Source organism: Hyperolius riggenbachi, chromosome 4 (assembly GCF_040937935.1).
Source record: "Hyperolius riggenbachi isolate aHypRig1 chromosome 4, aHypRig1.pri, whole genome shotgun sequence".
Classification (NCBI taxonomy): domain Eukaryota; kingdom Metazoa; phylum Chordata; class Amphibia; order Anura; family Hyperoliidae; genus Hyperolius; species Hyperolius riggenbachi.
This window is the reverse complement of record NC_090649.1, coordinates 171,698,371-171,723,555: the sequence shown is the minus strand read 5'-3', so window position 1 is coordinate 171,723,555 and position 25,185 is coordinate 171,698,371. Positions and strand designations below refer to the sequence as shown.

At 44.7% G+C, this 25,185-nt stretch overlaps 1 protein-coding gene across 6 annotated transcripts in view; it reads left to right on the top strand.

Annotated features, from left to right (window-relative positions):
• The window catches only part of ZBBX (zinc finger B-box domain containing), a 291,614-nt gene that overhangs the window by 84,111 nt on the left and 182,318 nt on the right, over positions 1-25,185 (top strand). For all 6 annotated transcript variants that reach the window (XM_068280953.1, XM_068280952.1, XM_068280949.1 and 3 more), the window contains one exon: positions 20,552-20,716. In XM_068280953.1, the coding sequence (XP_068137054.1) occupies positions 20,552-20,716 (165 nt within the window). The remainder of the gene's footprint in view (positions 1-20,551; positions 20,717-25,185) is intronic.

Below are 25,185 nucleotides of genomic sequence, written 5' to 3'. Positions count from 1 at the left end.
ATCTGCAGACCCTAGTACTGTAGGGAGCGGAGGAGGGTAGGGAGACTGCTGAACCGCAGTTTTGTCTTCTTCCTGCTCTGATTAACTAGGAGGAGGAGGCTATGAGGCTGCTTTCACTCGCTCACACTCACAGAAGCTGCTGTCAGTGTCAGCAGCAGCCAATCAGTGCTCCCTGCATAAAGTGCCATCTCTTCACTCTACACTTTCCCACATGGGGGAAGAGCTTCCCGCCATTTATGGGCGGGGCTTCCCAGCGGCCAAAAGGGGCCTCTTTATTGATAATATAAAAGAGGGGGGTGCCTGAGCATCCAGAGCCCCCCTCTCTGCACGTGCCTGTACAGGACTCAGGATTGTCTCTCCATCACTTTTTTCTTGTGGCTTGATGAGCCTGAAACGTAATGTGCTATCAATATTGAAATGATAGAGTGCATCTTATGAGACCTTGGAGCTGTTCTGTTATACATATATGGGCACGTGTTGCAGCTGTTTCTTGCATGGAATAAAAATGAGAATATCAATATTTTTGAAGAAAGACAGTTATGTTATTTTTTAGTATTCTATCTGACCTGAGGCAAACCCACCTCAGCTATGTAGAAAGGTATGATCATGCTGGATCCACATACCTGTGTTGTCCATTTCTTTTCTCATTCCCCACGGCACCCGTACTCGCTCTTTGAAAAATTAGACTCTTCCCCACCCTATTTACTCTTTTTAAGAGGATGAAATGGGAAGGTGATGGGGGGGACATCTCAGCAAGCCTGACACTTCCTGTCTGAAAAGTCATATTTTTGAAGGAGTAATCACTCAAGGGAGTAAATAGGGTGGGGAAGAGTCTAATTTTTCAAAGAGCCAGTACGGGGGCCGTGGGGAATGAGTAGAGGAACAGACAATGTGAAGAGGTATGCGGCCCTTAGGTAGCTTTGCTCGGGCCAGGTGTCTATTCAGAAGCAATAAAAACCAAATAAGCTCTGACTTTTAATACAAGTACAGCAAATAAGAGGCAGGGAAAATAAAAATGGACAGTCATTAATCCTTTGACCAGGTATATGGTGTTACCGTAAGTAAAAAGAGGATGTGGAGAGAAAAAACTGAATACTCCCACAGAGATATACTGTATCTGAAATTATGCAGTCATGACTTTGGGCCACATTTCACATTTTGAGGCACCAAAATAGGATTTAAATTATTTTTTCTTTTTCTTTTTTTATCGCAACATACTGGTTGTCATATACAGGGTAGGAAAAGGTAATCTGTCCCTGCACTCTAAGGGCCCGTTTCCACCAGAGCGAATCTGCATGCGTTTTCTGCATGCAGATTCGGATACCCAATAATAGTCAATAGGCCTGTTTCCATTTGTCAGGAAATCTGTGCGGTGGACTGTGCAGAAAAATCTGCACAGCAGAGCCATCAGAATTCACACACCGCATGGCTAGTGTGGATTTGCCTGTAATGTAATTAATAGGAAAATCGCATGCGTTTTCGCTATGCAAATTTTCCATGCGAATTCACGTACATTTTCACGTAAAATTAATGCAAAAGCACACAGACACCGACATGGTTAAATTTGCATACTTACAAAAATACACGAAAATGCATGCATTTTCATGTTACAATTCGCATAAAAACGCGACTGAATTTGCATCCGTATGCAAATTCGTTTACGCGTTTTCGGCAACGGAATCACACAGCACTAGTGGAAACATAGCCTCAGACTTGGGCTAGATTTATTATAAAGGATAGCTTTTTCTTTTTTTTTTTGTAAATTATGCATCAAACAAAATCTTTATTTTTTAATTTTACCATAACAAAAACATGCTACCCTCTCGCTGTACAACAGTGTCTGAGACAAAGAGTTTGCAAAAGCTCACAATGCCACTGAAAAAAATGAACACACTTTTGAATATTTTTCCTTCTTTTCAAATCCTACAAGCCCATAGGCTAAATATACACCCTCTACGTAGTTATTTATTGAACGCCAACCATGTGTCATCGGTATAATTCCACATGAGATCCTAGTATTTACTATTCACGCATTATAGATACTTCCAATCCATTTAATGAAATTGATGAGATCCCGACAGCTGCAGTGTAAAGCAAGTGAGATATATATACAGGGAAAAGTGTTTCTTATTCTAATGAATGGATTTAGCGAAATAAATTTAGAGTCAATTGCATTCTTTTAAAATTGTTCTAATTAAAGTAAGAAAAGTTAATCCAAAGTGAGTCTTAAAGAAGCTTTGCAGTTAATATGCTGGCTTAATTCTTAGATTTAGCTAAATCCTAAACTGATTCTGGTATGATGGTAATATAGTCTTGTAGTGTTTCATTTGTGTTGTTTTTTTGGTGTCTGTGACCCAGTTGAAAAAGATTGCCTGTGCTAACGGCAATGGAAAGTTGCGATAATACTTAAAGGGACACTGTAGGGGGGTCGGGAGAAAATGAGTTAAACTTACCCGGGGCTTCTAATGGTCCCCCGCAGGCATCCTGTGCCCGCGCAGCCACTCACCGATTCTCCGGCCCCGCCTCCGGTTCACTTCTAGAATTTCAGACTTTAAAGTCTGCAAACCACTGCGCTTGCGTTGCCGTGTCCTCGCTCCCTCTGATGTCACTAGGAGCTTACGGCGCAGGCTCAGACCATACTGGGCCTGCGCCGTACGCTCCTGGTGACATCAGCGGGAGTGAGGACACGGCAACGCAGGCGCAGTGGTTTTCTGACTTTAAAGTCGGAAATTCCAGAAGTGAACTGGAGGCGGGGCCGGAGAATCGGTGAGTGGCTGCGCGGGCACAGGATGTCTGCGGGGGACCATTAGAAGCTCCGGGTAAGTTCAACTCATTTTCCCCCGACCCCCCTACAGTATCCCTTTAAGAAATTGCTTGCTGTCTGTACCATACATACTGTAGACTGCTTATTGAAGGCGGCCTGTGATGGGATAGTTAATCTAAAGTGTCTGTTTAAGAGAGCATCGTTTTAATTTAAATTTTCCGTGAAGCTGCGTATTTCATCTGTAAAGAGTATCATTTCAGTTGCTTCCATCCAGCTTGTCTCATCTTCTTATGAGAAGTCACTATTCATCCTCTTTACTTTGTGTGAATAACATGCAAAATGCATCCTCTAAACAAGTGTGCAATAGAGTGGTGGTGATCAGTAAGCAAGTGTACAGCATTGGAAGTAAAGCCAAAGCTTAAAGGCCTTACGGTAAGCCAGTTAGATGAGAATGCACAGGAGTAGTGTGGACCTAAGCACACTGCACATTTCACAGTGAAAAAAAGCCCTTTTCATGTTTATCCATACATACTTAAAGGTAATTATGGTATGTTGTAAGATAAAAGAGCATCCTTTGTCACCTGTCCTCAACACAAACAGCCTTTACTTTCTGGGATCTGTTGTTATGCATATAGAACTATAAAATTACAGAGGGCTACCATGTCCCTGGCTCTTTACCATCAGTGTAAACAAACAAGCACCATGCTATGGCAAGCGCAACGGCTGGCTGGAAAGTTGGCTTGACTCCCATTTTTGCAGACTGCATATCCACTGCAGCAAGGAGTTCAATTGTTTATATTTGTACAGGAGCTAGAGATGCCACAGTAAATATATTTGTATAATGACTTATACGTTTACATTTCTTAAGTTCAGGAGGGGGCTAAAGATAACTGTGCTTAAAGGGACACTGTAGGGGGGTAGAGGGAAAATGAGTTGAAGTTACCCGGGGCTTCTAATGGTCCCCCGCAGGCATCCTGTGCCCGCGCAGCCACTCACCGATTCCCCGCCTCCAGTTCACTTCTGCAATTTCAGACTTTAAAGTCTGAAAACCATTGAGCCTGCGTTGCCGTGTCCTCGCTTTCCCTGATGTCACCAGGAGTGTACTGCGCAGGCACAGACCATACTGGGCCTGCACAGTATGCTCCCGGTGACATCAGTGGGAGGGAGGAGACAGCAACGCAGGCGCAGTGGTTTTCAGACTTTAAAGTCTGAAATTTCAGAAGTGAACCGGAGGCGGGGCCGGAGCATCGGTAAGAGACTGCGCGGGCACAGGATGTCTGTGGGGGACCATTAGAAGCCCCGGGTAACTTCAACTCATTTTCCCCTGACCCCCCTACAGTGTCCCTTTAACTGAGTACAGCTATCCTTTAAAACACAGTTAGGAATATACTGTATGAAGTTCATATCGTACAGTCCTGGCCAAAAGTTTTGAGAATGTCTCAAATACTGTTTTTCACAATGTTTGCTGCTTCAGTGTTTTAAATATTTTTTTTGGGTTGTTTCTGGTGTGTATTGAAGTATAATTACAAATATTTTATGTTTCAAAGCCTTTTATAGACAATCTGAAAAAACAATCAAAAAGAGGAGGGCTTATTCCGAACTGTATTATAAATATACTATATTTGAGAATTAAGCTAAAAAGCTATAACATTAATACATATAAAGTAAAATGTGTCATAAGGAAAAATGTGTCATTAAAACATATTGTCCAGATACCAATGCCACCATTTAGTACCCACCTTAATTAGCCTCAACAGGTCTCTGTATGGAGAAACTGCTAGCATATGTATATAGGTCTCCCCACACCCAATCAAAGTGTGGGGCAGAGCTTCACTGTGACTTTTAGCCCAGCGCAGCATTAAAGAGACTCCGTAACAAAAATTGCATCCTGTTTTTTATCATCCTACAAGTTCCAAAAGCCATTCTAATGTGTTCTGGCTTACTGCAGCACGTTCTACTATCACCATCTCTGTAATAAATCAACTTATCTCTCTCTTGTCAGACTTGTCAGCCTGTGTCTGGAAGGCTGCCAAGTTCTTCAGTGTTGTGGTTCTGTGATGCATCTCCCCCCTTCAGGCCCCTCTCTGCACACTGCCTGTGTATTATTTAGATTAGAGCAGCTTCTCTCTTCTCTCTTATCTTTTACAAGCTGGATAAATCCTCCTCTGAGCTGGCTGGGCATTCACATACTGATGAATTACATACGGGCAGAGCTGTCTGCACTCTGCAGGAAGAAACAGCCTGACACTTCAGTAGAAGATAGCTGCAGGGGGAAAGAAACACACAAATGATCTCTTGAGATTCAAAAGGAATGCTGTATACAGCCTGCTTGTGTATGAATGTATTTTCTATGTGTGGACATACTGTACATCAACCTACTTCCTGTTTTGGTGGCCATTTTGTTTGTTTATAAACAAACTTTTTAAAACTGTTTTTAACCACTTTTAATGCGGCGAGGAGCGGTGAAATTGTGTCAGAGGGTAATAGATGTCCCCTAACGCACTGGTATGTTTACTTTTGTGCGATTTTTAACAATACAGATTCTCTTTAATGATAGGTAGAGATGTCGCAAACTTTCGATTTTCAGATCGCTAACCCTGTTTGCGAACCTCCGCTGAAGGTTCGGTTCGCGAAAAAGTTCGCGAACCGCAATAGACTTCAATGGGGAGGCGAACTTGGAAAACTAGAAACACTTTATGCTGGCCAGAAAAGTGATGGAAAACATGTTTCAAGGGGTCTAATACCTGGACTCCCAGGTGGCGGAGTGGGATACATGCCAAAAGTCCCGGGGAAAAATCTGGATTTGACGCAAAGCATCGTTTTATGGGCAGAAATCACATCGAATGCTAAATTGCAGGCCTAAAGTGCTTTAAAACATCTTGCATGTGTATACATCAATTAGGTAGTGTAATTAGTGTACTGCTTCACACTGACACACCAAACTCACTGTGTAACGCACCGCAAACAGCTGTTTGTGTAGTGACGGCCGTGCTGCACTACTGCGCACCATGGCGAGGATTGCTCTTCCTCACTCAGTGATGTCTGGTTAGGTAATGTCTGTCTGCCTTATCAACTTTCGATGGTTCTTTCTCTACCATTGTTAAAGCTTACATCTATTTTTTTACATTACATTTTCTACTTGCTGTTCAGTACCTGCAACGAGAATCTATTATGAAGGGCAAGTCTGCTATTGTGACCAAGGGTAATGGCGGGGGAACCCTTCCTGGTGTGATTCCGGTCTGGAGTTGTAGCCTAACAAATGGTTGGCTACCACCACACATCCAGGCAATGAAGGCAGCAGGCATGGCATGCCCACCCCAAGGTAGTGACCAAAAATAACAATGCGGAACTCGGGAGGCCCTGCTGTTTTTGAAATAAATTGACTTTAAATCCTTTAACGAGAATCAGTTATGGAGGGCAAGTCTGCCATTGTTACCACGAGTAATGGCCGGGGAATCAAGGTTCGATTCCGGTCCGAAGTGGGAGCCTGCTGAGACTCATGCTGTACCTGCCCTGACCATGCTTTGCAGACCAGGCATCTGTGGTCAGATGGACCCTTGATCCAGCGGAAGACAAACCAAGCCGAAAGCATTTGCCAAGAATGTTTTATGGAGGGCAAGTCTGCCATTTTTTCAATTGTGTGAAACTGTAGATGGTACTATTTTCTCAGTACCATGGTGACTGACCATGGGTAATGGCCAGGGAATCTGGTTTCTATTCCGTTCCGGAGTTGGAGCCTAAGAAACAGCTACCACCACACATCCAGGCAAGGAAGGCAATCAGGTATGGCATGCCCGCCCCGAGGTAGTGACCAAAAATAACAATACGGGACTTGGGAGGCCCTGCTGTTTTTGAAATGAATTAACTTTAAATCCTTTAATGAGAATCAGTTATGGAGGGCAAGTCTGCCATTGTCACCACGGGTAATGGCCGGGGAATCAAGGTTTGATTCCGGTCCGAAGTGGGAGCCTGCTGAGACCCATGCTGTACCTGCCCTGACCATGCTTTGCAGACCAGGCATCTGTGGTCAGATGGACCCTTGATCCAGCGGAAGACAAACCAAGCCAAAAGCATTTGCCAAGAATGTTTTATGGAGGGCAAGTCTGCCATTTTTTCAATTGTGTGAAACTGTAGATGGTACTATTTTCTCAGTACCATGGTGACTGACCATGGGTAATGGCCGGGGAATCCGGTTTCTATTCCGTTCCGGAGTTGGAGCCTAAGAAACAGCTACCACCACACATCCAGGCAAGGAAGGCAATCAGGTATGGCATGCCCGCCCCGAGGTAGTGACCAAAAATAACAATACGGGACTTGGGAGGACCTGCTGTTGTTGAAGTGAATTCACTTTAAATCCTTTAACGAGAATCTGTTATGGCGGACAAAGATGACACCACTTGCCTTTCACGAGAATCAGTTATGGAGGGCAAGTCTGCCATCCATTCAAGTGCAAGGTATGCACGTATAATACAATGTGCAGTCACAGATGCAGTGAAAGGTATGCAGTGACTGCAAACAGCCGTTTGTGTAGTGACGGCCATGCTGGACTGGTGCGCACCATGACGAGAGTGCAGGTGATGGTGGCTTTACAGCCCATATGGTCGCCCGGCTGATGTAGCTGAATGACAGAACAGTGACTGTCCAGCTGATCAAATTTTTTCTGACCACAATGAAACAACGACCTTATTATCTTTGGTGTGCCACCCCCACCCGAGACACTCATATAGCCGGCGATCATTGCTTCATTGTGATACGCAAGCCCCTTCACCACGGCAAGGTAATGATCATGAAGGGGGATGGACACATGTACATGCCTTTTTTTTTTGTTACAGCCGCCCGCAGTGCAGCCAGAAAAATTAGGCAGGCATGTACACGCAGCAGAAAAATTAGTATAGCGGCCGCTGCTAGCAGCGGCCTTAAAAATTCAGGAATCCGCCTAGAGTCCTGGACCCTGTTGGTGGTGGCGGAGAAGGCAGTCAAGCGGCCTGCAGGCAGAGATGCTGTGTGTGGGGACTGACTTAGTCTTCGGTCAGGCAGTAGCCCTCCGGGATCCATGCCTCATTCATTTTGATAAATGTGAAGTACTGAACACTGTTGTGTCTTAAGCGACTTCTCTTCTCAGTGACAATGCCTCCAGCTGCACTGAAGGTCCTTTCTGACGCTTGAGGCAGGGCAAGAGAGAAGTTGGATGGCAAATTGGGACAGCTCTGGCCACAGGTCAAGCCTGCGCACCCAGTAGACCAAGGGTTCATCGTCGCTGCTCGCAGTGTCTACATCCACAGTTAAGGCCATGTAGTCGGCTACCTGCCGGTCCAGGCGTTGGTGGAGGGTGGATCCGGAAGGTCTACAGCGAGGCGTTGGACTAAAGAATGTCCGCATGTCCGACATCACCCCGAGATCACTGGAGCGTCCTGTCCTTGCCTGCGTAGACTTGGGAGGAGGAGGATTACTGCCAGTGGTACCTTTATTGCGTTGTAATGTCACATCACCCTTAAATGCATTGTACAGCATCATTGCCATCTTGTTCTGCAAGTGCTGCATCCTTTCCGCCTTCTGTTGAGTTGATAACAGGTCCGCCACTTTGTGCCTGTACCGAGGGTCTAGTAGCGTGGCCACCCAGTACAGGTCATTCCCCTTGAGTTTTTTGATACGGGGGTCCCTCAACAGGCTGGACAACATGAAAGAGGCCATCTGCACAAAGTTGGATCCAGACATACTCTCCATCTCCTCTTGCTCTTCCTGAGTGACGTCACGCAAGTCCTCTTCCTCCCCCCAGCCACGAACAATACCACGAGAACGTGGAGCAGCAGAAGCCCCCTGTGACGGCTGCTGCGGTTGTTCTTCTGCCGCTGTCTCTTCCTCCTCCACAGAAACCCCTTCCTCATCCTCACCCGAGTCTGACTCCTCTCCTTCCCCACACGACTCCTCCTCCTCCTCCTCCCTCTGTGCTGACGCAGGTGTCGAGGAAACATCTGGTTCGGATGAAAATCGCTCCCACGACTCCTCCTGCCGTAACTGTTCCTGTTCACGCTCCTCCACAGCTTCATCCACCACTCGACGCACGGCACGCTCCAGGAAGTAAGCGAAGGGGATCAAGTCACTGATGGTGCCTTCAGCGCGACTCACCAGGTTGGTCACCTCCTCAAACGGCTGCATGGTCCTGCATGCATTTCGCATCAGTGTCCAGTTGTTGGGCCACAACATCCCCATCTTCCCAGATTGTGTCCTTCTACTGTAATTATACAGGTACTGGGTGACGGCTTTCTCCTGGTCTAGCAGGCGAGAGAACATGAGCAGGGTGGAATTCCAGCGAGTCGGGCTATCGCAAATGAGGCGTCTCACCAGCAAGTTGTTTCTCCGCGGAATGTCCGCAAAGCGTGCCATGGCCGTGTAAGACCGCCTGAAATGCCCACACAACTTCCTGGCCTGCTTCAGGACGTCCTCTAAGCCTGGGTACCTTGAGACAAATCTTTGCACGACCAGATTCAGCACATGTGCCATGCAGGGTACATGTGTCAGCTTTCCAAAATTCAACGTGGAAAGGAGATTGCTGCTGTTGTCACACACCACGTTGCCGATGTCCAGCTGGTGCGGGGTCAGCCATTGCTCCACCTCTTTGTTAAGAGCAGCCAGGAGAGCTAGTCCAGTGTGACTCTCCGCTTTGAGGCAAGACATGTCTAAAATGGCAGCGTAGGCTCTGGGGAGATGGGGCTGTGTAGCTGGAGAGGAGGAGATGGCAGCACCGCTAGAGTTGAACTGCCACTCAGCCAAGGAGGAGGAGGAGGATGACAGCGGAGAGGATGTAGCAGGAGGAGAAGGAGAGGAGGTGGCAGGAGGCCTGCCTGCAAGCCGTGGAGGTGTCACAAGTTGGTCCGCTACGCAGCCACGTACTCCCTGCTTGCCATCGGTCACCAGGTTGACCCAATGGGCTGTGTACGTAATGTAACGGCCCTGCCCGTGCTTGGCAGACCAGGCATCCGTGGTCAGGTGGACCCTTGACCCAATGCTCTTCGCAAGAGATGACACCACTTGCCTCTCAACTGCACGGTACAGTTTGGGTATGGCCTTTTGTGAAAAATAATTGCGGCCTGGTATCTTCCACTGCGGTGTCCCAATGGCCACAAATTTACGAAAAGCCTCTGACTCCACCAGCTTGTATGGTAATAGCTGGCGAGCTAATAGTTCCGCCACGCCGGGCAAGAGGGTGACTAGCAGAAATAGGCTTCTTCTGCTCAAAGACTTCCTTCACGGACACCTGGCTACTGCTGTGGGCAGAGGAGCAGGAACCGCTCAAGGGCAGAGGCGGTGTGGAGGAGGGTGGCTGTGAAGGTGCAAGGGAGAAAGCGGCTGAAGATGCTGCACCTGAAGGAGGAAGAGGAGAAGAAGGGTGGCTTGTCTTTTGGGTGCTGCTTTTCCTCAGGTGTTCTTCCCATAGCTGTTTGTGCCTTTTCTCCAGGTGCCTTCGTAAGGCACTTGTTCCTACGTGAATGTTGGCCTTTCCACGGCTCAATTTTTGGAGGCAGAGAGAACAGATGGATTTGCTCCGATCTGAGGTACACACGTTAAAAAATTTCCAAACCGCTGAGCCCCCCTTGGGGTGATGGCACTACGGTGGCATCAGCAGCTGACCTTGAAGGGCATGTTGGCTGCCTGTCCATAGCTGGCGATACATGGCGCCGGGCACTGCCCCCAGGTGTTTCTGAGGACGAGCTTCCTCTGCTTCTTTCATGGACTCTTCTCCTCCTACTCCTCTCTGGCTCGCCCTCTGAACTGTCCCCCTGGTCAACTCCTCTATTGGGAACATACGTAGCATCTGTATAATCGTCATCATAATCCTCCTGCCCAGCTTCCCTTTCCTCAGACACCTCCACAACTGCACCAACATCAGGTGCTTCATCATCCTCCTCCTCACACGTTACGTCCATACTATCGCCACCTAACTCAGACGTTTGAGGTGGGGTAACTTGCTTAGCGCCTTCATCTTGTTGTAGCAGTATTGGCTGTGAATCAGTGATTTCCACACCAAATAACTCCTGCGAAATGTCAAATGCAGCGGATGTGGTGCTTGTTGTAGCGCTGGTGGCTGCGGGAGATGAGGTGTTCTGTGTTAAATACTCAACCACGTCCTCACAATTTTGGGAAGTGATGGCACGTGCCTTCTTCTGAGCACTGTACTTTGGGCCAGGTCCGCACGAAATCACAGCAACACCACCTCGCACAGACCTGCCGGTGCCAGGTGGCCTTCCTCTGGGTCTGCCTCTACCTCTTCTTCTACCTGGTTTGTCCATTTTGTCCATCTCGGTGGGATGCTAGGTATATGCAGTGAGGTGGGTTCACTCAACCCAACAGCTAGTTATATGCAGTGAGGTCAGTTCACTCAACACAAAGGTAGGTATATGCAGTGATGAGGTGGGTTAACTAAACACAACAGGTACTAGTAGGTATAAATGCAGTAGTGTGTAGTACATTGTTCAGCTCCCTGTCACACACACAGGTAGTCACTGAATGTGCTGCTGGCAGTGGCACACACTGTATGAATTAGCAATGCTGTCTATGCAACAACACAAGTGTTAGTTTGGCACACACACAAAAAAATCACAACAACAGGATAAGCTCTGAAAAGAGCTGTTGAATGAGGGGTGCTATTTAAGCAATACGATTCAGCCAGGAGCAAGTTAACAAGCCAAGAGCCTGACTAATCTTTCCCTAGGAGAACAAGTCTGCAGCAGGTCGCCCTATTCTTACTAGCAGCAGGCACACGAGTGAGTGTAATGGCCGCCGGAGCCTGCCTTATATAAGGGAAGGTGGGGCTCCAGGGCTGAGTGTAGCCGGATTGGCTACAATGTGCCTGCTGACTGTGATGTAGAGCATTATGGGGCGAATCGAACTTCCGGGAAGGCGAACCACGGCGGTTCGCCGGCGAACCGTTCGGGACATCTCTAATGATAGGACATGCACACACGGGGGAAGGACCATGGAGCTATGCATACAGATTACCCATTCGCAGTGTCTGACAGGCTTGCTCTGTATGAGCTATAGGTTATGCATCCAATATGGGCTATCAGCAGCAGTCCAATATGGACAAACAGAGCAAATTACTGATACATAATTCAATAAAGAGTAACATAGGCTGATCTTTCTGATGTCCTGAGGGGTGAGCAACAGCAGCAGTCAGGTGGAATAAGTCACTTTGGTGAGTTGATAGCCGTTTAATAAATAGATTACGTTTATTCAAAGAGTCAATATTTGCAGTTTTGGCCTTTTTTTTTAAGACCTCTGTAACTTTTGAGCCAAATCCTGACTGATGGCAACCTATTCTTTCATAATCAATACTTGGAGTTTGTCAGAATTTGTGCATTTTTGCTTGTTCACCTGCCTCTTGCGGGTTGACCACATTCTCAACTGGATTAAGGTCTGGGGAGTTTTCTGGCCAAGGAGCCAAAATTGTAAATGTTTTTATCCCTGAGCCAATAAGTTATCTCTTAGGCTCTATGACGATGGCCCATTATGCTGAAAAAGGCATTGTTCTTCACCAAACTGTTCTTGGATGGTTGGAGGAAGTTGCTGTCGCAGGATGTTTTTTCATGTTGCCCTCCTCCAAAAGTATTTGCCTCACTTTGCCTACACACGCACTCTCACCTGCTTTCTACCATTTCTGAGCATGCTCTGCACTGGTGGCACCTCGATTCCACTGCTGAATCATCTTAAGAAGATGATCCTGGCGCTTGCTGGACTTTTTTGGGGGCACCCTGAAGACTTCTTCACTACAACTGAACCTCTCTCCTTGAATCAAAACTGGGAAAACAAAAACCAAAAAACTCAGACAGGCGCATCTGGATACTCCTAACGGCTTAGCCGACACACACTTGACTCGAGGAAGCGGCTTACGCCGAGAAACGCGTTGTCACTGTGCTGTTCGCAACTAATAAATTAAATTATATTTAAACATTTTACAAAACATTATCTATTTCTTTTAAGAATTTTTTTAAGAATTATAATTCTATTTTTTCGAATTGAGTGCCTCCCACCATCGAAATTCTCTCTCCTTGAAGCTCGTTATGATCCGGTATATGGTATCAGCATGACAGAATGGTCTTCAGCCTTCGGCTCATCAACACTCTTACATGTGTTAATGAGACGATTACTGAAATGATCTCAGTAGGCCCTTTTGTGGCAGGGCTTAAATGCGGTGGAAATGTTTTTTTGAGATTAAATTAATTTTCATGGCAAAGAAGGACTTTTCAATTCATCAACATTCTGAAGTATATGCAAATTGCCATCATAAAACCTGAAGCAGCACATCTTGTGAAAACTAATATTTGTGACATTCTCAATACTTTTGCCCATATAGATCTTACAATTTTTTATTTTTTTTATTGTTATAAAGTACGCAGTTGCACTGATATACCTTGGTTTTTCTGGGCTGGAAACGATTGGAGAACATCCTCCGGCTCCAAGCACACTTGCACCCTTCTACACATTTTTCTGCAATGTGTGTATCAGACTGTAATAAAGATGTGTTGCTGACAAATGCACACAAGTGCACAAGTTGGCTCAGGCCCTGAGGCATTACCTCAAGTTCATACACTACCTCACCATTGGATGGTTGTGACTTATAACACGGCTAAACCAACTGCTCGTTGTGCATCATAATTGGAATAATGTGCTTCTAATTTAAAATATCAAGAGAATAGTTATCACAAAAGGAGTCAGTCATCTACAATACAAATGTATGAAACTGCATGCCCAGTGCAGTTATATAGGTCACATTATTCTGAGATGACCCCTTAATACTCTTATTTTACAGGAAGGGATAGATTATTTTTTTTATTACAGTGTATTTCAATTTGAAACAAAATGTGGATGAAATTATCCTAAAATCCTGTTGCATTTTCTTTTCAGTGATGGGTCTTTTTCTGTGACTGAACCCTTCTATTGCCATGCCCATTGAAAGTATGACTGTTCATTTAAAGTTTACTTCACAGTAGTCTGTAAAAGTAGGCCTTGGTCAATAACTCAAATGCACTGCATTATTGATATTCTTGCAATGAGAGGAGCTTTCACTAGCCAAATGTCTGTTTACATTAACCTGGCCAGGACTACAATATGGATTGGGACTTGATCCAAAGGGTGACAGCTCATGAGTGCATGATGCAGTGGCCTCCACTGGGAGGGGTGAAGAGGGGAACAATACCCTAATTTTTTTATTTGTTCATAGTTGAGTCAGTCCCTCAGGAACTTCTCATTTTTTATTTTTTTTTGCTCCTGAATTGGAATTAGCTTCTGCTCAATCATTTGAACACAGGATTGCATAGACTTCGGGTCAGACAGAATAGCTGCTTTTAACTTTTCAATTTCCTCTGGAATTTCTTTGTAGTCAATCTAATTTTCTGCAATGACCCGTTAGAGGAAGAGGAACAAAAAATGTTTAAAAAGTGTGTCACATTTTCTTTTGCAGATGGGTGAATCTTAGCTTGTGCCAACTGCTTATAGACTCTATTCCCCCTCGGGGCTCTCTAGTTAGTTCCTGTAATCTCTTTGATGTTTTTATAGCTGTAAACTGTATATTAAGGGGCAGTTATCCTGATAAAATGCTATGATACTGCGTTCATCCTCAGCCCATTGCTTGTACTTTTCTCCCTCAGTGAGTTCATGCCATGTTGTAAGGCCTTGTAAACTTGGATAAAAAAAATGTGATTTTCTACCGGAGGTGCCCGGCTGCCATTCCCCTCTATTTCATTCTTACATGTTTGTAAAACTGGTGGGACGACCCAGAGGGAGTTTTTCACTTTTCCACTTTTCCTATTGGTTATTGGTGAAATATGATAAGTATGTTATAAAAATAGATATAGATTCCTTTGTCATGTTAAAATGGACTAACTCCCATATACCTCATTTTATGAAGAAAATCAGCATATGCCACATACAATTTCCATATTCTGTACACCCTTTCACTGCCCTGTTGTTAGCCCTGCAGGTTTTTGGGTTGCTATAGCTGAGATATTCTATGATCACACATCTTAATCAGAAAGATTTTATGTAATGATAGCTCTTTATTTACTGGCTGTCTAACCAATACAATTGATTCTTCACGTGCCTATGACTGATAAACTGTTCACTATAAATCTGTTGAAGCAGAACAAGTCTCATGCTGTCCCATTGAAGCTGTTCTGAATAAGCTGGTTAGGAAAATAGAACATGACGAGATTCAGAAATTTTCTGGTCTGTTTAACACTGCATCAACAGTAGCAGAACATGGCGAAAGTTTCATGGATTTTGCAACTGTTGTCAAAGTACAGACATAACAAGGCCTTAATCTTGGTTGAAATTATGTAAACTCTCATGGTAGATAGGATTTGGTGTACACTCTGAAATTCTCCACAATCTGGTCCCTGTTGAGCATGACAAGCGTGCTAGCATAGAAACTATGCTAACAGTCTCAAAACTACAGGATTTTATTTCTTACGCTTTTGTCAAATAAGAGCATGCAAAATCTTTCCTTTAAATTTAGAAGCTATTTTTGGCATTAAATATAAATAGAAAAAAATTGAGGTCTTGTGCACCAAGTTTTTTTTTTTATACTGTAGATCGAATAGGTAAATGTTATGTTGGTCAGGATCATGTTAATAGGGCAAGAAAAGTACTTTATTAATCTGTGTTTAGTGAACTCTGTACATTAAAAATCTGTTCTACCATCTTCCCAACTAACACCTCGAGATACAAGTGTACTCCTTATTGATGTTGCGGCCAGAACCTGAAGTTAGCCACATTTGGATGTGGCCAGCCAGTACGCAAAGTGGAAGACTGATGCAGGCAATTCAAGAAGAACTTACTCCTTTCGGACTATGTCTAACCTGAATGCAACTGAAAAGAGCTGGCTGGCCAAGTCCGGAAGAAAGGTTTTTGTGGAGCGCGTCAGAGCAAACAACACAAGTTCAGTGCCGGTATCTGCATTCCGTGGCCCCTGCCCCTGTGTCCTCTCACCTCTGTCTCCATTGAGAATATACAGGACAGCCTGTCTCAGCATGTCTAAACTCTCTCCCTTCCTGCTGTGTGTGGTCTTCAGCTGTTATTGCAGCCTCTGTTGCCGGTATTCGATGACGTGTGAATAATGTTTACATATGGCAGTGAATACTGGCGACACAGGCTACAATAAAAGCTGGAGACCACACATACAGCAGGGAGGGAGAAAGTACAGGCGCTCTGGGACAGGCTGCCTTATACATTTCCTCCTTGGAGACAGAGGCGAGAGGACAAAGGGGTAAAGGGAAGGAGGAGGAACCGGGGAATTTAGTTGCTGCCACAGAATTTTTCACTGAAATTGTGCTGTTTCCCCTTCTTTGGGACTTGGCTGGTACCCTGACAAAGCTTGCAGTGGGCGGGTGCAATACATAGGTGGGCGGGGTCATGTCCTGCTTTGCATCCTGAGCACTCCCTTTGGCTGTACTAGATGCATGGAAAGGACTCCCTGTATGTTTACCATTTCCTGCTATCATGTTGTGGCTAGGTTGAGTAGTTGACTACAGGACGCAAGCGCATCCATAGAGGCTGAAAGTAAGAGTGGCCTATGACAAACTCTGAATTGGTGAGGTACTGGCCGCGATGTGTTGGCGCTTGTCAGCCTGTGAGTTCATGTACTCTGGATGGCAACCCTTTTCACCACATAAAACAGCTATTACGATCAGCATACCCTAGCAAACTCTGTGTCACCAAAATTGGAGATAGTGGTACCGGTACCAGTGTGTTTGAGGCATGTGTGAGCCTGGGTTATGCACGAGGAGCACACTGAGGGTGTTTTAATTTGTTTTTAAGGCGAAGCATGTTCAATTTTTGCATTTTTTGATACTGATTAAAGGTTATTTAACTCTGGTCTCCCTTGAGTTATTGCACTTTCATTGGGAGTTACTTGGCTGGTCAGGGCCTGTCATTTCACATTCTGGCCAGCCTTGCACTTTTTCCTGGCACTGAGAAAAAAAGGCCAAATGACTGCATTTCAAACTTGAAAGTGACATCACTCCTGAAACTGGGGGACCTCTTCGACTTGTGTTATATTCACTTTTAACTACAGAAACAATATGTTTGGTGTACAGAAAGCTCAGAAGTTGCTATTTCTCCATTTGTGCAGTAGTAAAATAAATGAATAATTCATACATGTTCACATTACACACATATTAGGAGAGAATTAAGTTATCATAGTGCCATCAACTGGACTCTGGTGGTGCAATATCTGGGTACAGAGTTGCATTAAAATATTTTATCCTCATCCTGATAGGTATCAGGAGTTAGGTAGGTCAGGTTAGCCTAGGGTTCATGACAGATTGGAAGATTAGATTAGTGATAATGAAACAAGTGTAGATTAGTTCTTTTTAGGTGAAAAATTAAGTTAGTGTTAAGACCAGCTCACACTTGAGCGGACGCAAAAAGGGCTTGGTAAGCGCATCCGCACATTCCGTCCATTTTGTTTCCGCTTGCAGTAATCTACTCCATGTCTGCCTGTTCGTTTTGCCACTGATGTATCCCAATTGCCGCTGCTCAGCACCTCGGTTCATAACTCAGAGGTCGGCTGGAGAATGAGGCTCTCCATAGGATACGATAGACCAATTCTCCCTAGCAACAAGGAGAAATAATATTGGTCCACCATGAACCAATGATAATTCTCCCTGTTACTAAGGATTCACATTGGTATTTTGCAGCCCAATGGAGATCCAAATGCTTCTGCCAGCCACTGATCTGCTTCCTGGGACCGAGCGGAGGAGTCGACGGCATCAGAACCAGGGGAAACACACAAGTATTTACATCACGGCGGTGATCAAAGCAGGTAAAGCGGACTAGGCAACTAGCCCAGTGAGAATGGACACTGTCCTAGACTTTCATTGCATAAATTTGCCCGGCCGGTCCAGTGAATTGTGCACAGTTCAGACTCTCTTACGGCAATGTGGAAAGCGATACGAGTGGAATTAACGCCTATTTTTAACATCAGGATCCGCTTCTGCGCTGAGTTTTAAAAAAAAGTCCCTAACAGGTATGAACAGGCCCTTAGACATTTAGAAGGTAAGTATTAAGGGTAGGAGTATTAAGGGTAGGTAAAACATTATATTATTATATTGTGTCATATGAGTTAGTGTAAAGTTAGAGTTAAGCAAGGTAGGTGATCAAGATTAGGAAGAGGATAAAAATGTGCTTTTAATTTGTGTTATTGTGATATTCTACAGGTTCTGGTACCAAGAAAACAGTATAGCTCTCAAAGGGGGTTGGTTCACCAAATGCTGGTAAATGTATCTGTGCATGGCAAGTTTAGTGATACTTATGCCATTTGAGCAGTGCATGTTGGAGAATTAGTACTTAGGTAAGGGGAGGGGGACACCAAGAGCCCAATAGTGTGATATTGTATAGATGATAATTAATAATGAGTAATATAACAATTTAATACTCACAAACCAGGGTTACCATTAATCAAAAATTACTCAAAAAGGAGCATACAGCTTAACAGCATGAAAACCACACTGAGCGCCTCTGTGGCGCTCAGTGTGGTTTTCATGCTGTTAAGCTGTATGCTCCTTTTTGATTGGCCTGATGAAGCGGGATTGAGCCCGTGAAACGTGTTGCCTATTTTTACTGTGGAGTATAAATAGATTGTTGTTTGACTGATGATGCCACAGTCTTTCCTTTGTTTGCTTTGTCTGCATGGATGGGATAGGCCCACCACTGCCCCATCGGTTTTAAGCTCGTTTAAGTGACTTTTATTCTATTGGCGCCTCTAGAAAGCTTCTACATAGTACTTAGGTAAGGTGCATTACCATAGCAACATGCACTGATAAAAAGGCAGAAATACTGGTAAAAACTTGCCGTGTGCAGCCATGCATAAAAGCTAGCTCTGCTGAGACACTAATTAACCCACCCGTGAATGTTTGTTGCTTTCTACAAAACAAGTACTGTTGGTGGTTCTTAACCACCTGAGCGGTCTGGACGAGCTCAGCTCGTCCAACACCGCCGGAGGTCGCCGCTCAGGCCCTGCTGGGCCGATTTTTATCAAATAAAGTGCAGCACACGCAGCCGGCACTTTGCCAGCCGCGTGTGCTGCCTGATCGCCGCCGCTCTGCGGCGATTCGCCGCGAGCAGCGGCGAAAGAGGGCCCCCCTAGCCGCCTGAGCCCTGCGCAGCCGGAACAAAAAGTTCCGGCCAGCGCTAAGGGCTGGATCGGAGGCGGCTGACGTCAGGACGTCGGCTGACGTCGATGACGTCACTCCGCTCGTCGCTATGGCGACGATATAAGCAAAACAAGGAAGGCCGCTCATTGCGGCCTTCCTTGTTTATTATGGGCGCCGGAGGCGATCGGAAGATCGCCTCCGGAGCGCCCTCTAGTGGGCTTTCATGCAGCCAACTTTCAGTTGGCTGCATGAAATAGTTTTTTTTTAATTTAAAAAAAACCCTCCCGCAGCCACCCTGGCGATTTAATCAGAACGCCAGGGTGGTTAAAGAGAACCCGAGGTGGGTTTGAAGAATATTATCTGCATACAGAGGCTGGATCTGCCTATACAGCCCAGCCTCTGCTGCTATCCCAAACCCCCCTAGGGTCCCCCGGCACTCTGCAATCCTTCATAAATCACAGCCACGCTGCTGACAAACAGCTTGTCAGAGCTGGCTGTGTTTATCTCTATAGTGTCAGTCTGCTGCTCTCCCCGCCTCCTGCAGAACTCCAGTCCCCGCCTGCATCCCTTCCCTCCCTGCTGATTGGAGGGAAGGGACGGGGGCAGAGACTGGAGCTATGCAGGAGGCGGGGGAGCAGCTGAGACTGACACTACAGATGTAAACACAGTCTCACAGCACGGCTGTGATTTATGAGGGATTGCAGAGTGCAGGGGGGCCTTAGTGGGGTTTGGGATAGCAACAGAGGCTGGGCTGTATAGGCAGATCCAGCCTCTGTATGCAGATAACATTCTTTAAACACACCTCGGGTTCTCTTTAAGGACTTGGGAAGCCCTGCTCTAGAGGCTTATAACAGTTCCAAGACGCCTATCTACTTTGATTCTTTCCTGATTGTTGTTTTCAAAAATAAGTACTAATGTTAGCTATTTAATCAACCACAACATATAGGAATCATTTTTTGCTGTCAGTGTATACTCCAGAGAGGTTTTTTTGTTCCATAAGGCCACTTTTTTTTTTTAATTCTCCCCTTCCACTGCATTCAAGTTGATATTAAGCAGAAAGCTGTGAGTTGTTTAGCATGGAAATGGATGTCTTGAATGTGCAGTCTTACATAAGTAACTGCCTCTTAAGATACACCTGCAGACGATATAAAAGAGCATTTTAAATGAAGCAGCACTGGCTTTACTTTTTAATTTAATTGAACTACAATTGCCAACACATGCAAAGCTTAGCACCATAAAAATAAAATGTGTCAAAAATGCAGAACAGTTCTGCATAGCATTCCAATTTCAGAATAACCTGGACTTAACAGTGGCTTTTATACTGCGGCTTGAAAAGATAAATTCACTCCATGCTGTAATAGAAAAGAACATTGCTGAAGAAAGAAGATTTCTTTTTGTCCGTTGTAGTTTCCTTAAGTACACTCTTTCTGTGCCAATTTGCATGTGTTTTAAATAATGACTTAAGTGTGGACAGTTCAACAAGAAATTTAACAGCACAGAAAGTACCACAGAAGGGAAATGTCCATTGGAGATATCGGCACTACACACTGGGAGCCAGCGGGTTGCTAATTTCGTGCATTTGTATCGGCGGCAAAATTGTTTAGTAATCCAGTTTACTCCTAATTTATCATATTTGCAGGGGAAATCTCAAGATGGCAAATTAGATGCTCCACGCGCCTTCAAAAAAGAGCTGAATGTTGATGATGAGTCCCACGGAAACCTTGAGAAAGGCAAGAATACTGGTGGACGGACATTTTCAAGCGAACACGTTTCCTTTGAAGGGAAAGGAAATGTCATCAGTGAGGTTAGCGATTGTCCAGTTTTCTTGAATTCAAATCTATGACTTGTTTCGGTAAACAATCAATAAATACATTGATGCTCAGGAAAACAGACTATTGAAAAATAGATGTGAAGCCACTGGACAGCTGTTATCTTTTATTCAGTAAAGCAGAAAATGAAATGTGTGGAATCTAATCGGTTGCTGTGGGCAAAATATAATTGTTACACCAAAATCTATCTTTATTAATTCTAATGCAAATAAAAATTGTGCTTAATAAGTCAAATGTGTGAGCAGATATAATGAGTGATAATTAGGTGTTTTGCCTGTCTGTTTTCATTTTCAGCAAGTTTTATCATTTATCTTTTAAAGCACAACTAAACCTGAGATTGAACAAGACAAATCCTCAAAGCCATTGTATTGATTAGTTAAATTATAATTGTTATTTAAACTGAACCTTCTAACAATAAAAAAGCACAAAGATTCACACGTCACCCACCTTTCAGGTCTATAGAAAGACCCCCTTGCCGGTGCCCACCTCCTGCAGGTACACCACTCCTGCAATTCGTAGTCTAATACACAAAATTGGAGACGGCACACAAATGGCTTCAGCAGAAAACCTGTATTAAAGCATGCAACGGTTCCCTCCTCGTTTGGGGTACTCGTCCCGAGACAGGAGTTGTCTGGGATGTTACAAATTTTGCATTGGGCAAAAAAGAATATGAGACGTCTGTATCTAGGCACTTCCTACAGTCCCGACATAGAGCCAGCCAATTGCGTTGGTTTGTGATGGAGGATGTGCCTAAACTTCAAAGAGGAGGGGATAGAAAGAAGCTGCTGCTTCAGTGTGAGGCCAAATGGATTAGAAAATTTAATTGTGTCAGCCCTAATGGTTTAAACGAAAACTTGAGCTTGAAATGTTTCTTGTAATGTGTTTTCTCTCCTAGGGTGGAACGGAATGTACAGAATGTCTAAAACAGGACTTTATCAAGATTGGTATTGTAAAGATCATAAAAATTGTGTCGATATACTGTATGTGTATTAAGTGTTGAAACAAGTATTTATTGGAATATGCCTAGGTGACCTATTCCTCAAGTATTTTTTGGGGTAGACACCTTGTGGTGTAGTTCCCCATATGGATATATTCATCTATATGTTTGGTTTGATGGTCATGTGACTTGTTTGGGTCTCATGGCTTCCTGTGGGATGGTATAAAGGTGTTACAGGTGATGGGTGTGGCACACCTGAGGAAGGGCTCCGCCCTAAACATGTTGTGTGTGTGCCTCTGCATGCTTTAGTACAGTTTTTCTGCTGAAGCCATTTGTGTGCCGTCTCCAATTTTGTGTATTTAACAATAAAAAAGGTTAGACCTGATTTCTAGATACTATACTTGAAAAAAAGTGAAATAGTGAAATGGCTTATGGGATAGGTCAGCTAGAGAGTTTTATCTGTGCTTTACATTGTTTTTGGCATGGAAAATGTTTATAAAAAAATCTCTAAAAGCACAAATAAGTGTTATTTTTATATTTTAGCGTGATTAGCCATTTAGATAACTATACAGTTTGTGTGGCCAGAGCCAGAAGGTGTGAGGCTGTACCCTCTGTATTATAATACTAAACATGTCTTTTAACATTGGGAGCAGGGCCGAATTTACCATAAGGGCCTATTTCCACTACACGCAGACTGGATGCAGACTGGATGCAGAAAAACTGACTCCAATGAATGCCTATGGGCCTGTTTCCACTAAACGCGATTTTTCTGATGCAGATTTTCCCATAGGCATTCATTGGAGTCAGTTTTTCTGCATCCATTCTGCGTGTAGTGGAAACAGGCCCTTAGACACTATAGGCACGTACCTACAGGCGCCTGATAATGGAGAGGCGGCTCCACTCCCTGAGGTCCTCTCTTCTTCCTTCCCTATGCAGAGTCCTAATAAGAGTGTAAAAAGAGATGTTATTAACCATGCTCTCGGCATTCCACTTACAAAATCTCCCTTTAGTCAGGTGCACCTCTAGCTACTTAATACTGAGGTTCCTCTAGCTACCTAATATTTGGGGGCACCTCTAGTTACTTAGTATTAGGTAGCCAGAAGTACCATAAATATTAAGGGACACCTGTAGCTACCTATGACGGGCAGTGGAAGTAAGGTTAGTAAGTGACAGCTGGGACAGGGAGCACACTTGTGCGGTTCGGCGGAGGGTTTGTAGGTTCATGGAGGGCAAAGTCTAAGGTGCCAGGACATCTGTGCCTATAGGCTCCTGTGATGTTAAATCGGGCCTGATTGGGAGGGTCTTTTCCAAGTCTCCACAATTGTTAAAAACGTATCTGATTGCTATGGGCAACACGCTTAAATTTGTCTCATACATGGCACTCCATACTTGTCTAGTTGTAGGCAGGTGCCTTTAATCCTAATACCAATATCGCATGACTAGAGATGGTGATATCTGTCCAGTGAGAACACCTTAGTGAAGGAGGAAGGGGCAGGCACAATGTATGACTCAAGCTAAAATCTCAAAAAAACCAAGTAAAGAAAAATAACACTAAAGTCAGACTGCTGTGGTGGTTTCCTGTTTTCAAGCCAGGAGTTGGGGTGGGAACAGCGAGTGAGGGTAGGTGTGGCCCTATTGACATTCACAGCTCCTAATTATTAATGGTGTGGGAGAGGAGGATTGCTGTACTGTCACTCAAACACTGCCCAATTGGGCTCAATGGAGTGGTGATTCTGCTAGCAGTGCAATGGGAGTGCATGGGGACATGGTTCCAGTAGTAGGCTTTCAGTCATTTGTTAATATAAAATAGTAAGCGATGGGTGGAGCTTTCTTATTTTAAAGATGTATTGATAGTCTATGGAGATGAGGAGAAGGGATGGGATTCAAGGCATTTGATTCAAACTAGGTTTGCACTTGCTTGCTTTGTGCCATGGACGATGACAACATGTGTGTGTGTTTTTGTGTGTGTATAAATACATACAGGGACAGTGCAAACCAAATTTGGAGACAGTCACGTCATTCACCAGCATTGGTGATCATTTTGTTCTGTACAAGCTATATAGTGACTACAGTATTTACAGAAAAACAGGTAGCAAAGCATAAACAAATCTTGACATTGGATAGGCTACTAATTAAACTTAAAGAGAACCTGAACTGAAAATAAAAAAGTCAAAATAACCATACACAGGTCATACTTACCTCCTTTGCAATATACTCCTCAATCTCTTTCTCCTCTCCTGTGTCTCATTTGTCCACTGTGATCACTGGAATTCTCCATCCTCCATTTTAAAAATGGCCATTACCCCATATTATTATTATTATTATTATTAATTGTATTTATAAAGCGCCAACATATTACGCAGCGCTGAACAATAAATATATACAATGATACAAGGATGACATACATAGGGTTATACACATAGAACAAAGTTATACATACAAATTGTACAAAATACATGATCATGCAATATGGGCTGGTTAAGTAGGCCCAGTAATACAAGTACAGGCTGTCATAGGACAGGAGCACATGATCCTGTAGATTACACTAGGGAGTGGAGGACCCTGCCAGAGGCTTACAATCTAAAGGGAGGGGTGGAAACACTAGGGGGGGCTGTTAAATATTCCTTAGAGAGTTACTGTGTGGTAGGAGGTGGGTAGGCCATCATCAAGAGGTGGGTTTTGAGGGCTTGCTTGAATGTGTTGAAAGAGGGAGCAAGTCTGATGGGTGGTGGAAGGGCATTCCAGAGGGTGGGGGCAGCTCTTGAGAAATCCTGCAGGCGGGCATGGGAGTGTGAAATGCGCGGGGTGGTGAGGCGAAGGTCGTTGGAGGAACGGAGGGGGCGACCTGGTGTATACTTGTGAACAAGCTCCGAGATGTAGGTAGGGCATGTTTTGTGCACAGATTTATACGCCAGGCATAGAATCTTGAAACTTATCCTGAGACGGATAGGGAGCCAGTGCAGGGATTCACAAAGGGGAGATGTGGATGCAGAGCGGTGCGAAGAATGGATGAGTCTTGCAGCCGCGTTCATCACTGATTGAAGGGGGGCAGTGCGTTTCAGGGGGAGGCCAGAAAGGAGTGAGTTACAGTAATCAAGGCGGGAGATGATGAGGGCATGGATGAGCAGTTTGGTCGTGTCCGGGGTTAAGAATGGGCGGATCTTGGAGATATTACGGAGGTGGAAATTGCAGGCTCTTGTGATGTTTTGGATGTGTGGGATGAAGGAGAGGTCAGAGTCCAAGGTGACACCCAGGCAGCGGGCCTGGGAGGTAGGGAGAATGGTTGTGTTGTCGATTGTGAGGTGGAAACCTGGGATGGGTGCAGCAGCATGGGGTGGAAAGATCAGGAGCTCAGTTTTGTCTAGGTTAAGCTTTAGGAACCTAGCTGACATCCAGGAGGAAATTGCTGAGAGACACGAGGAGACCTTGTTTATGGTGGTGGCTGAGAGATCGGGGGTATGGAGGTAAATCTGAGTGTCATCTGCATAAAGGTGGTAATTGAAGCCC